Source organism: Cydia pomonella, chromosome 2 (assembly GCF_033807575.1).
Source record: "Cydia pomonella isolate Wapato2018A chromosome 2, ilCydPomo1, whole genome shotgun sequence".
In the NCBI taxonomy this organism is placed as follows: Eukaryota; Metazoa; Arthropoda; class Insecta; order Lepidoptera; family Tortricidae; genus Cydia; species Cydia pomonella.
The window spans coordinates 28,196,747-28,209,605 of NC_084704.1; the positions used below are offsets into that span (position 1 = coordinate 28,196,747).

The 12,859-nt window shown below is 35.9% G+C and overlaps 2 protein-coding genes across 2 annotated transcripts; one reads left to right on the forward strand and one right to left on the reverse strand.

Annotated features, from left to right (window-relative positions):
* The first annotated feature begins 7,531 nt into the window (after window positions 1-7,531).
* Window positions 7,532-8,834, forward strand: LOC133534827 (large ribosomal subunit protein uL4m). The gene is given in 3 exon segments (XM_061874116.1): window positions 7,532-7,805; window positions 7,808-8,327; window positions 8,570-8,834. Coding segments are annotated over 3 exon segments (855 nt in total). The 5' UTR covers window positions 7,532-7,687; the 3' UTR covers window positions 8,787-8,834.
* Window positions 8,832-12,550, reverse strand: LOC133534828 (uncharacterized). The gene is made up of 4 exons (XM_061874117.1): window positions 11,875-12,550; window positions 11,373-11,708; window positions 10,930-11,117; window positions 8,832-9,702 (listed from the first exon to the last, which is right to left on the reverse strand). Exons 1-4 carry the CDS (start codon window positions 11,990-11,992, stop codon window positions 9,670-9,672), a joined length of 675 nt encoding a protein of 224 aa, XP_061730101.1. The 5' UTR covers window positions 11,993-12,550; the 3' UTR covers window positions 8,832-9,669.
* Between the last annotated feature and the right edge of the window lie 309 nt (window positions 12,551-12,859).

Sequence of the window (12,859 nt, forward strand, 5' to 3'; positions counted from 1 at the left end):
TTAGTATATCAATATATAACAATATAAAACAAATAAGTAAATCATATACGATAATTTTACATTACTTAGCTTTCATAAGTAAAACTTAATTATTTTCAAAAAGCGTTTTTTAATAAAATGTCACGTCAAGATTGGATTATTTACCTTTTTTCTACGCAAAATTTTTGAATTGAATATTATAATTATTTGGATATTTTATTCACAATTCTGACAGAAGTTTCCTTAATGAAAGATTTCCGATCCTGTAGAAGTACATATTATATTCTGAATTAAGAACTAGTAAGGAAAAAACCAAACATGAAAAGCGTAACGTTTCAGTATATTTTGCATTAAGTCTATGAGCCATTACAGTTATTATTATTTTACATTTCATAAAAAAGCAATCAGGGTTTCTTTTTCTCATCCGGCTGTTATGAAGCGCTAATAAAATCATTTTAAGCATTTAGCCCATTTGGTTTAATCTTAATAAGGCTTGAATTTTTTGGTACTAGTTGGCAATGCCAAAGGTAATAGGTATAGATAAATACTTTAATATATAGAACACAACCTTAACTCAGGAACAAATAACCGATATAAACACAACAAATGCCCTTACTGAGATCAGAGCCCCAGGACCTTCATCTTCGTAAACAGAACCACTACCCACTAGGCTATGCAGCCGTTATATTTAGGCATAAAAAATTAGGCATCAAATGGTTTGCTAGCATCCGTAGTTTCCCCAAATAAATACGCAGTATATTGAAGTGGATAAAAGTGACCATAGTAATAAGGTGCTAAAATAAGAGGTACAAAGACGGCACTAGGTAGTCAAATTATTGAAATTTCTCGATTATGATACTTCATATTAATTTCCATTGAAACAATACTTTCTTTGATAAACGTAAAGTATCAGAATTTCACATATTTCGTTGTTTTTTATCAAAAGATCTAATAAAAATATAGTCAACGCTAATTCCGGAACCCGTTCCGGAACCCGTTCCGGAATTCGGACCCAATATCGAAAATCAGTTCCGGCATTGGAAACCGTCCGATATTGCAAGCCCTAGTATGTACATAGATAGTTTTTGTTATAGGAAAGGATATAGAATAGTTTTCAACCCCAAAATCTACACGACGGTCTTATATTCGCATGATGATAAATATCATAATCATGCGAATACTGCTTAAGGCTGCACCCGACGCCAATGGTCTTGTGCGTGTGGACGGAGCTTATAACCCTCACCGCACCACCCGCTGCAAAAGATCGAGCGCACAACGCCAACAGGTCCGTCGAGCAACACGACTTGCCCTGCCCCGCACTGACTATATGGACGAGAGCGGGGTAATGTTAGGAACCTAGGAACCTAGGCGGGATTTAGGCTTATTTTTTTAGGAATTAAGGCACAGTTTTATGAATTTGCAAAAAGAAAGAAAACCAAATCGTTATATAGTGTTTTGTGAGAAAGATTGTAAAGTTTCATATATTTTCGATTAAAGTTGCAGTAGTAATTAGGATACAACTGATAGAAATAGGTACTTTAAGATTCTTTTTGTTCACTTATTTGAATAAAATAGATTTTCAGAAAAAGCATATCAATTCTCATATCTTGTAGATTGCTATTTTTTTCTGCTCAGAAAGTGTCATTTAATATAAAAAATGGTTCAGAGTAACTCAGTTCTACGGTACGAGTATTTTGCGGGACGAGCAGCCTTACTATATAAGTTTTTTCGAGGACCTCATGCGTGCACATACAGCTTGTGTGCTTATATTGCACAATTATATTAAATGATCGAATACGGTACTGAATGGCATACTTAAATTACTTAATAATTATATGTATAGGGCGAAATCAACTAAGATGAATACTAATAATTTCTGTACAAAAAGTAATGATATCCAATCAAAAATATAAATGTGAAATGAGAGCCGAGTTCAATACCTATTAAGAATATGCGTCGTTGTTGACTTCGCGGGCAAAATTCTAGTTCACTTGGGATGTAAGTAATTAAAGTTCAGGATTTTTCTTGGCTAGTTTTTATACTAACAAACTAAATTTTAGAAACGTAACATAGACAAATATAATATAGCCCGTATTACGTAACATTTGTAAGTATATACTTAATCAATAGTTGTTTACTTACCTACTTGATGATCATAATACTACATAATTAAGGTACTATTATGAAATAAATTACTCTAATTCTAAATGTAAATCGTAGGTACGTAGTCAATTAGCTGACAAATTAAACGTAATACTGAAAACTTAACTGTTACGAGTAATAATGAGAAGTTTCATAAGATATTATATATTTCCAATAAAACTTTAACTAAAGGCAATCATGAGTAAAATTGCTTAAAAGAAAATTCCAACTTCGTTTCTACCAAGAAGTCCAGTCGGCAGCTGTTAAATATCATTCCTCGTTCATTTTTATAACCTAGGTTATTTTATTCCAGAATTTTCTAACCTATAGGTTATACCAGTATACTGCACTTACTTATCGAAAGAGCGAACGAAGTGAAGCGAAGTTCTTACATTCAACTTGGAACACACAGCTGGTTAGAGGGGCACGTCTCGGCATTTCGATAATATCATCAATGTCTGTGCCGTGCTGTTCTTTCCTCTTGCAGTTTCCAAAATGTCATAATGATTGGTTGCGTTTTGGAGGAGGAAATAGTCGAGAGCGAAACCTCGAGTTTTGAGTTTTTTGCGTGGGAAATTTAGTCCGAGCTGCAGTTGTCCTTATGGCACGCACGCACTCCCGCCCACCGCAGCGCGACAGAAACATAGCTTCAAAAATTCGAGATTTGAATAGTTGCTCAGCTAGGAATTGCTCTTAACAGGCCTGGGCTATAACCGCGAAAATCGAAGTTAACGTCAGAGCATTCCTGAGATTTTTACGTGGGGTTTCAGGGTTTGTCCAATGGCTAAGGTCACCCTGTATAATATATAAATATGATATAATATAGAAGTATTTTTTACATTTCAAATATTGCTAACGATGTACTGATATTCCGTGAAACGAAAACGCTTATCAGACCCTAAATCATTCCCGATTTCGGGCCTGATAAGCGTTTTCGGGAAGTGTAGATGTAAATGGCGCTTAAGTGAAGTAATAAACTAGCACGGCAAGATCTACAATAATTATATTTATATTAATAATTATAGTAGCATGACTTGTTTAGCTCTGGCAATAATGATAACATTTATTCAATTGTCATTTCATCATCGCCCTAAAGAAAGAAAGGAACTAAGGTCTCCCTCGAGCGTTTTTCTAGACACATTTTTTGGAGGCAAGAGTGTAGTCTACTTTCGCGTATGTCTCTGGCCAAAGAGACTTGATAGTATCTTTGCTCTGACCATCAGCCACGTAGTTTACGCAGTATACAACAGATGACGCTTTGTTTTTTTTGGAATTGCATGTTCATATGCAAAAATCTCAAACATTGAACATTTTTGGCAATTAAAGACAAAGTATTTTTTACATTTCAAATATTGTTAACGATGTGCTGATATTCCGTGAAACGAAAAACGATTATCAGGCCCGAAATCGGGACTGATTTCGGGCCCGAAATCGGGAAGTGTGGATGTGATTGACGCTTATAGCTCATCTAGTTGATCCTACCATCTTCAACACATCAGGCTGACGCAACTAGGAACAAAATAAGTTTTGTATGGAACTTGTTTCGCAAATCTTTGCCAACGAAGAAAAATAAAACGTCAGTGCTATTTATTCTGTCAAGTTTACATCAAGTCAACTGTCAGCCTAATTGTTTTGTTTGTTATGAACACGGTCGGTAATCTTCATAGAACATTTCACGGGTATTAGAGACTGTGGCGTTATCTGTGGTTCAACTTTAGACACAGACAGTAACTTCCCCCTCCGCACCTCCTCACAACCCCTCTCTTGCTGTCACATTTTCTTTGACAGTTATTTAAAAGATGTTTGAATTTTATAAAATTTGTTTCATTACTGTTTTATTGTTGATCGAGTGAAGTTACGTGGTTTTTATCCGTGCTTATCCTCTCAGCTAATTCGGTAATGATCTTTGTGCCGTGGTATTTATCACGATGTACAATAAGTGCTGTGTTGAAAACTGTGAGAGTAAACGGCAGGACAATATTAAGTTGCACCGGTTTCCCACAAAAGAGATAGGACTGAAAAAGTGGTTAAATCGTATAAGAAGTGGCCAACTTTATAATCTGAGTCCGAACGACCTTCGTAAGAAGAGGTTTGTGTGCCACAAACACTTCGAACGACGGTTTATCACGGATTCAGGTCGCTTACGTATCGGGTCTTACCCGACGTTATTTTCTGAAAGTGAGATTGCAAGTGGCTCACCATCGGTCTCTGAGGATAGTGAAGGTAAGAGAGTATTGTATTTTGAGTTATATTAAACTTACTAATATATTACGCGTATGGTAGAATATATAACGAACTAGCAAAGCTGTTAGCATATCTCTGTATTAAAATTAGTGCTCTTGATCTTGCTTACAAAAAAGCTTCATTCATTTTTTAAATACCATGTGGTAATTAATTAAACTATGTCACGTAACAGGGTCCCTTTAGATAAATACCACATGATTCATACAATTTATTCTCCTTTTAAAATATGCATTTTTTTTTATAGTTATATTAAAATAATAGTTTATGAACTGTAAAATCAATGGGAACAGTTTTAATTTGAATCTGGTTCAGAAATTATATATATTATTTTAAAAAAATACTTTAATCACAGAGGTGGCTTAAACCATTGTGGAGCTCTGGGCAGCAGATTTATGCAAGGCCCACTGCCTATTGTGTTGATTAAAAAAATATTCTTCTTGGGTTGTGTGATTCGCTGCAATAGCAAGGCCTGGGCGACTGCTCTGTTCGCTACCACCTAAGAACAGGGCTAACACATCATACTGCAAAACTTGCACACTTATGTGTGCATGGGAAGTCTGTACACATTTCAATGAGTGTGAGAGTTCCTAGGGCTTTGTCATTCAATTATATTTCAAGTTTCCGCTGTTGTAAATGATGTTTGACAATACACCAACATTTTGCATTGTTTACCTACTAATCTCCTATCAATCAGCCTCTGCAGAGTGAGACATAGCATGGCCATTCTGTATCAAATAGGTACTATTATTTATTGTGACCTAAGGCTACCGGTGTTTAAAAACATGTAATATTTTATATGTCCTAAATTTAACAAGCTAAGACTATCATCTTTTTGCTAGATTTTATGTGACATGCTATTGCTCTGTGAACGTAGAAATCATAAAACATTTATTTTACATCTATAGACTGTGCTCTATGGAGGTTCTACATAGAGTGCTTTTAGAAATTGGTTTTTATAAATTTCTATTTCAAAATTTTCAGTGGGCACATGGACTGATCACTGCTATACTAAGAAGACTGAACATGAGGACCATACCTACAATAAACCTGCTAGTGAGTTTATAGTAGAAATAACTACAATTTTATTACCTTCAATTGTAATTTGTAGCTTTATAAATGGGCATTGACTTACAATGTCTATACAAAATCGCGATCCTGTAATTCAGGCAAATGCACTAAGTATAAAAAAAATAGCCCCTATTATTTACTTACTACTATTTCACTATTAAGTTAAGGAATAAGACAGTATAACTTATTTAACCTTATTATTATTATTTCAGCTCATTATTCGGATGGGAGAGAAGTCAGTGATACGCTGAAAAATACAGCGGAGATCGTATCATTTTTTGACGACCTTTTTGATTCGTGCAACGGAGCGGCTCTTAGAACCAAGGGAAAAGATTTAAGAAAAGCTGTTACTAAAAAATCAAGCCATCACGCCTTTTGGCAAAAGGCTATTGACAAACTTAAAGACATGAAATTTGTTGACCCGCATACTGGACAAGTCCCTCGGGTGCCTCCGCACACCTTACAGAATTGGCTAGTGACTCTTAAAAGTATGCAAAGGTTGTGGCAATTTTTTGAGTCTAAAAATATAAAAATCATGCGCACCAGATATTTTAATTCTGACCCAATCGAAAACTTTTTTGGGCAAGTACGTGCCTATAATTTTAGAAATAATGACCCCAATTGCCACAACTTTACACAGACATTCAGGTCGCTCCTCATAACCAGGTTTATTAAATTTCATTCAGAAGGTTTCAACTGTGAGGATGACTCTGGATGTCAAATAATTAAGATTAAGCCATTGTTCGAAAAGACAGAAGTGCCCGAACCCCAAAGAAGTGTCGCTGTGACCGATAGTGTATTGGAGGATTATATGAGGCAAGAAAACATTCAGCTGCAAGCTCGGCGTGAGCGTTTGCATGTACACTCACGCGCATACTCCGCGGGATGGTTGGTTGGTAAAATATTAAAAAAGGTAGATTGTCCAACTTGTCGGGAAAATTTGACGACCGAGGAAACTTCAATCCATCGCTGGATTAATCATAGGGAATATAAAATTGCTAATAAAAGATAAAACTACCCCTCGGAGTATGCGGTGAGACTTTTTGGGCTTATTGTAAAGACGACGAACGAATACCTGGACAAGGAACCACATCGAAGTTACATAACTCAAAATATAAGAAAACTGGTCCTTGACAGGTATTCGTTCAAGTTTATAAAGTGTTGTTTACACAAAAAGCTTGTAGCTGAATTATTCCTGGCCATTACTATCCGATTTGCAATATACAATTGGTGCACGACCATCAACAAAATTTTAAACGGCAAGGATATTTTAAGAATAAATGTTAGTACTTTAACAAACATGCAAAAAAAGCTTTCCATAAATGTAAGAAAAAATCAAAAAATAAATCATTATCTAAATAATAGCACTTGTTTTCTTTTCTTTAAATCAACCTAAAAAAACAATGAAGCATTATAACATGGCGGAATATGCACGCCTTTGCCTACAATTTCATGCTTCAATTAAAAAAAAAAGTAGCTGTCACTTTCTAAAGTCGAAGCTCCTTATTGGCTAAATCCCTAGTACAGGAGTTGTCCGTCTGATGCGTAGCATCTCTATATAGTTTGTGGTTATGAAGGCTTCAATGTTTTGTTCGGGTATTTCGTGCAATTTCTTTATTATTTAGTGAAAATATCGAAAATAGTGAACCGTCATCAGAGTAAAGAGCGACTTTGTTATAATGCCACCGAGAAAATGGTTTACTAAGTGTGAAATATGTGGCAAGCGAGCCACTCGAGAAAATCACGAAAAAAGGGATTTTATGGCGAATTTTCCCTTGGATAAAGACCGGTACGTATTGCTTTAGATACTTTTGACCTTATTTTGGTGCAGCAGGCTTTAAACACATCGAAAATTTGATATCGATAAGAATGCGTTTAAAACAAGCGTGTAGCGTACTACACTATTTAAATCGATATATTTGAAACAAGCGTGTAGCGTACTACACTATTTAAATCGGTTATGTTGGTATTATGGTTCCTTGACAGTTCTTTGTCGTAGATTTTGGTAATGATTTGCGAAACAAATTGAGTCCACTCGCTAGTATGGAAGTCCCGTCTCTTAAAACGTAGTGATTATATGCTCTTTGCAACACATATTTATCGTATCTATGGTTGTAGTTACATTTAGCAGTGAATTTTTAGTGTTGAGGTTATGTTATTTAATTGATTTGATTACTTTGATTAATTTTAGCATTAAAAGCGATTATGGTGTACACTTTTTGATTAAAAGACTTACTCGCTGCTGAAACTTACAATGAATTCGATACTGTTAAACGCATTGAAAAACCTTCATATAACAATAAAGCCGCAAATACGAGCCTTTGCTTCGGCCAATGCTTCTATTATAACATCTAAGGATAATTCGTTAACGGTGAGCAAAAAGAGTGGAAGGTTTCCCCCCAATATACCAAGCCTCGCGAAGTATGGATTGAAAACTTGGATACGATCGAGGAACAGAAATTGGGATTATTCGAGTTGCACCCTTCGGTATATGCAACGGTGCCTAGAATAGATATAATTCATCGTAATGTGGTGTGGCAAAGGAAGTACCGGTGGGTGTCGTGGGCTCACACGAAGACCAGAGCAGAGGTGCGTGGAGGAGGTAGAAAGCCTTGGCCTCAGAAAGGTCTGGGCAGAGCCAGACATGGCTCGATTCGCTCGCCTTTATGGCGTGGAGGCGGTGTAGTCCATGGACCCCGCTCGGGCACAACCCACTTCTTCATGTTGCCCTTTCATCTTAGACTGCATGGTCTGACGTCTACACTATCTGGTAAATTTGCCCAAGATGACCTACACATAGTTAGAGACCTTGAACTGCCCACAGATGAACCAGAATATTTCACTGAGCTTATTGAGCAAAGGAATTGGGGACCGTCAGTCCTAATTATTGATGAGTAAGTAATTAATAATTTGTGATCGAAATGTCCCACTTTGGCGCTTGCCATAAGGATGAGATTTGCTTGTATCTTATCTGTCAAGGCCTCCTTATGGCAAGCAACAAAGTGGGGCATTTTGCCAGTTTCATTTATTTAATTAAACTTGATTACACTATACAAACAAGCAGGATGAGGGTATTGAGTTGCATTGTTAAAATTAACACTATTATTGATTTTTACTAATTTTATATCTTTTTCAGCACTGATTTTGTATCAAGAAATATAACAGTGGCCACTGATGCTATGCCACATGTCAATATTATGCCAGTTTATGGACTGAATGTGTACTCCATGTTGAAACATGACACATTAATTCTCACAATGTCTGCAGCTGAAAGAATTGAAGAACGAATTCTAACTCACTTGCACGGCATTACCACTGAAAGGCAGTCCCGGTATAAATTAGATCAGGTTTAAATATTTAAGGTAAAATGTTAGTATAGAAATAAAAAATAACAAACAGAAGGTATTGTACATTTTATTTTTACAGCAGGTGTGGTTTAGCTTAACTTGAAAGAATTGGTTCAATTAATTATTAAAAATCATTGAAAATTGTTACTTAACTTTACTGCCATTATACAAAGAGAATATAGACAGAAGCCAACTGTGTACAATAAATCGCAAAGATATGTTTACTTTACACTTTTGCACTTTACTTCTTTGTAATAAGGCGAAAAATGTATACATATCTTAGACGCCGACTGTGCATACTCAAATGTGTGCAACATTTTATTATGAACACAAGTCATATTTTTTTATGAAAATATGCTCCAGAAACTAACCAGAAATAATAACAATTTTATTTATGAATGTTACACCAGTCACTTAAACAATGGGCCTATTTACACATTGATTAGTGTTACACTAAACATTAATCAAGGTGTAAACAGGCAGGTAAACCATATTAGCAATATATATTCGACGACCGGTTTGGCCTAGTGGGTAGTGACCATGCCTACGAAGCTGATGGTCCCGGGTTCAAATCCTGGTAAGGGCATTTATTCGTGTGATGAGCATGGATATTTGTTCCTGAGTCATGGGTGTTTTCTATGTATTTAAGTATTTATAAATATTTATATATTATATATATCGTTGTCTAAGTACCCTCAACACAAGCCTTATTAAGCTTACTGTGGGACTTAGTCAATTTGTGTAATAATGTCCTATAATATTTATTTATTATTATTTATATTTGCTACTTTACATCAATTTCATTGAAAACTCTGGATGCCATTCCCAAGTTCAAATATCTATATCTTTTAATGTGATCCACTGATACATTGATGTTAAAAGATATTTGTCATTTATCAAATACTTTGGGATTATCCGGAATCTAGAACAAGATAAAAACAAATAATCAAATTAATAAAAATAAATATTATGTGGTGTTTACATGCACAGTAAAACATATGTTTAAATAGGCAGGTCCAGACAGAATGAGCAGCATCAAGACACACAAAGCAACTAAGTTTATGTAAAACTGTAGACATACCTCTCACAAGGTAAACACTTATGCAGCCTCAGGTAAGGCATATTGAACTGCTTTGCACAGCAAGTTCCTTACTCACTCTGCCTTAAATTTTTAACAGTATCACAAACATGATCAAGTGTAGAGTTGTGCCCGCTCGGTCTTTAAAAAGAGCGCTCCGATCTCGGTCAATCGGTCAAACGAACTAGTTCGCTCTTTTAGGTCCTTTAGTTCCTTTAGTTCACGAGCAAATCTCGAGATCTGAATGAGTATGACTAGGTTATATCTTGCTCTCGCTCGCAAATAAACAGAGCGAGAGCGTGAGAGAGCGAATTTCTTGACCTTGACTCATTCCGATCATTCGCTCCCGACCGATTTGTTACTTGTTACTGAGGGCCTACCGCGACGCTACACGTTCGACGTGTTGCCTCTCTGTCGCACTTGTAAATTCGTACGTAAGTGTGACAGGGAGGCAACCCGTCGAACGTGGTTCGCGGTAGGCCCGCTGACATACCGACTACTGAACTAAAGGACCGAGACCGATTAAGAGCGCTTAAGATGAACTAGTTCCTTTCGGTCTGTGGTGGGATTTCATTCCTTTTAGTTCTTCGGTCCTGACCGACTCAAGCCTAATCAAGTGCGAGAAAAGAATTTATTATCTCTGTCATTGTATGATGAAGGAAATTGATTTTCATTTTCCATTTGGTAACTTGTCACAATGACAATAGTATGAGGTCCCTAGCGGCTTTCATACTGACTGCCATTGAGATAATGATAAGGCATGAACTAGTAATGAAATCAAATTTCTTGACTTTGTTATTTACTGCAGTAGCTGCTAGCAATAAGCAGATTATATCTTAACTGCTAACAAACATATATGGAGACTTAAGTCTGTGCGGAAAGTGATGAGTAGTGAAATGTATTGGTTCCCTTATAGTCTATGACACTTATCTTTCCATGCAGACTGAGTGGATGTGGTATGTTGATACAATATCATGTCACACAGTATAAAGCTCAAACCTGCTACCACATAGTTCCATACAAACTGACTTATTTTCATTACACATAAATGTATTAAAATGTTAGTCTCACCTTGCTTATTTTATTATGTGTTTGGCTGGCACTACCTGCCATTTTCTGTCTCACACTCCACCTCAAGTCTGACCAGGTATTTTCTCCTGGAACATTAGGCTTGTACTTCTCCCAAAGTGATGTGTAATAATGATACAGGGATACAGGATCACATTTCTTCATTGCTGGTGGCTTTGCAACTCTTATAACTGAAATGAGCATAAATTATTACAAGGCATAATAGCAATTTTTGAAATTGCAGTCTGTGAAATTTCCACTTTGCTCCTATTTATTTAAACATTAATTAATTGGCTTTAAAGAAAAAGTCTAAAAGGCAATGTTGGAGTCTAATATGAATATCCAACAACATGTAGGTGCAAAAAATTGCTTCAAAGTATATTAGGACTTAGTGTCTTTAGATTGGTCATGGTATATTTTATTTATTATGTTATTACACTACATACTATTATTGTTTGATGTGGTAGTAGTGGTTTTCATTTGACTGGATGTAGACTCCTTCTTCTCAACTCTGACACAAGAGCAAGCCCTTCTTAACGGTTTCTCCTCTGGCACTGTCTGCCGAATGTTAGGAGCAGACTGTATATTGCGTGTGTGCAATGCCTTTCTTCTAGTCAGGCAATCTCTATTACATTTTAAATCTGTGCTATCTGACATTCGAGATCTAATCCTGGATGAAAATGTACTAGCACTATGGAGCCTTTCCGGACCTTGTGTTGGAATGTTCTCATGATCAGTTGCATATTTCTGCTGAAGATCATACTTGATTAATTTCTTTAAATCTGTAAAAGCAATAACAAAGAATTATAGTATTCGAAATACAAATTTAAAGTTATTAGGGTGCCGCCATAACTTTAAAACAAACTAGTCAATTACTTTATTAATTTATACCAAGCACTACCTGCAATACTTCGAAAATGTTTCAGTACTCAAATAATAGCACCATACCTGTAATAAAGTGTTTCAAAACCTCTCCGCTTATATTTTGAATTCCTAGATGATTTAAGTATTGCAGTACTTCCCTTGCGTCAAGTTCCGCGGTTAGCTTATGGTATTCGTCACCCATAACGGAACTATTATTACTACGATTTAAAAGTGCGTCATAAAATTTCGCCGAAAACTTGTGATTCGCAAATCTAGTAATGTAAATTACGCTGTTTAACTGCAACGATCAGGAACAGGAACTCTGACACTGACTACGCAAAGCCAAACGCGATGCGTCTCATGTTCTTAAATGACATTGACAGTAAATTTGACATTCGTCGGATTTTCGGATAATGGCTAGTCCAGACGGGATCGCTCGATATGATCAGAAAATAAATTGGCGCCTATCTCCAATTGAATCACCAATTTCAGATTTATGGTGATATTTGCACGCTGTAAATTTAAAAATGCCCCCAAACGTGTATACTAGCGTCACGAATTGATATTCTAGCGTTCACACTTCAATTTTATCGGTCGAAATTATTGGATTGGGGAAGAAGGAATCTCGTATGGACTGGCCTTAAGGCCGTGCTACATGCACGCTACATGATGGCATACAAGATGGTTTCGGTTGAACTTGAAAATGGCAAGCGCCAATTACGTCCACTCTAAAGATATATTAATCGCTATTCCGTTCCGCTGTGTAAAGATAATCGATATATAACATGATTAAAATCGACAAGTTGCCCTTGCCCACCCACCACCTATATAAAATTTTGTACTGAGAACCAAAGAGCATATAATCACTATGTATGTAGCCCTTAAATCAGTCAATGTCATTGTCAAGAGCTTGTTTCGTGGTACGTCAAAAATCTAAATCATAATATATATTATATTAAGTATCAAAAAAATATCAATATAGCAAAAGAGTTAGTATTAATTATTAAGTAAAAAAATACCCCTATTTAATGTAAAAAGATGAATTCAATATGAATATAAAGAATATGAA

Coding starts and splice junctions, on each gene's coding strand:
- LOC133534828 (XM_061874117.1), bottom strand. CDS start 11,992: ATGGGTGACGAATACCATAAGCTAACCGCGGAACTTGACGCAAGGGAA. Junction 11,118..11,372: donor TACCACATCAAACAATAATA/GTATGTAGTGTA, acceptor TGCTCATTTCAG/TTATAAGAGTTGCAAAGCCA. Junction 9,703..10,929: donor CACATAATAAAATAAGCAAG/GTGAGACTAACA, acceptor ATCTTGTTCTAG/ATTCCGGATAATCCCAAAGT.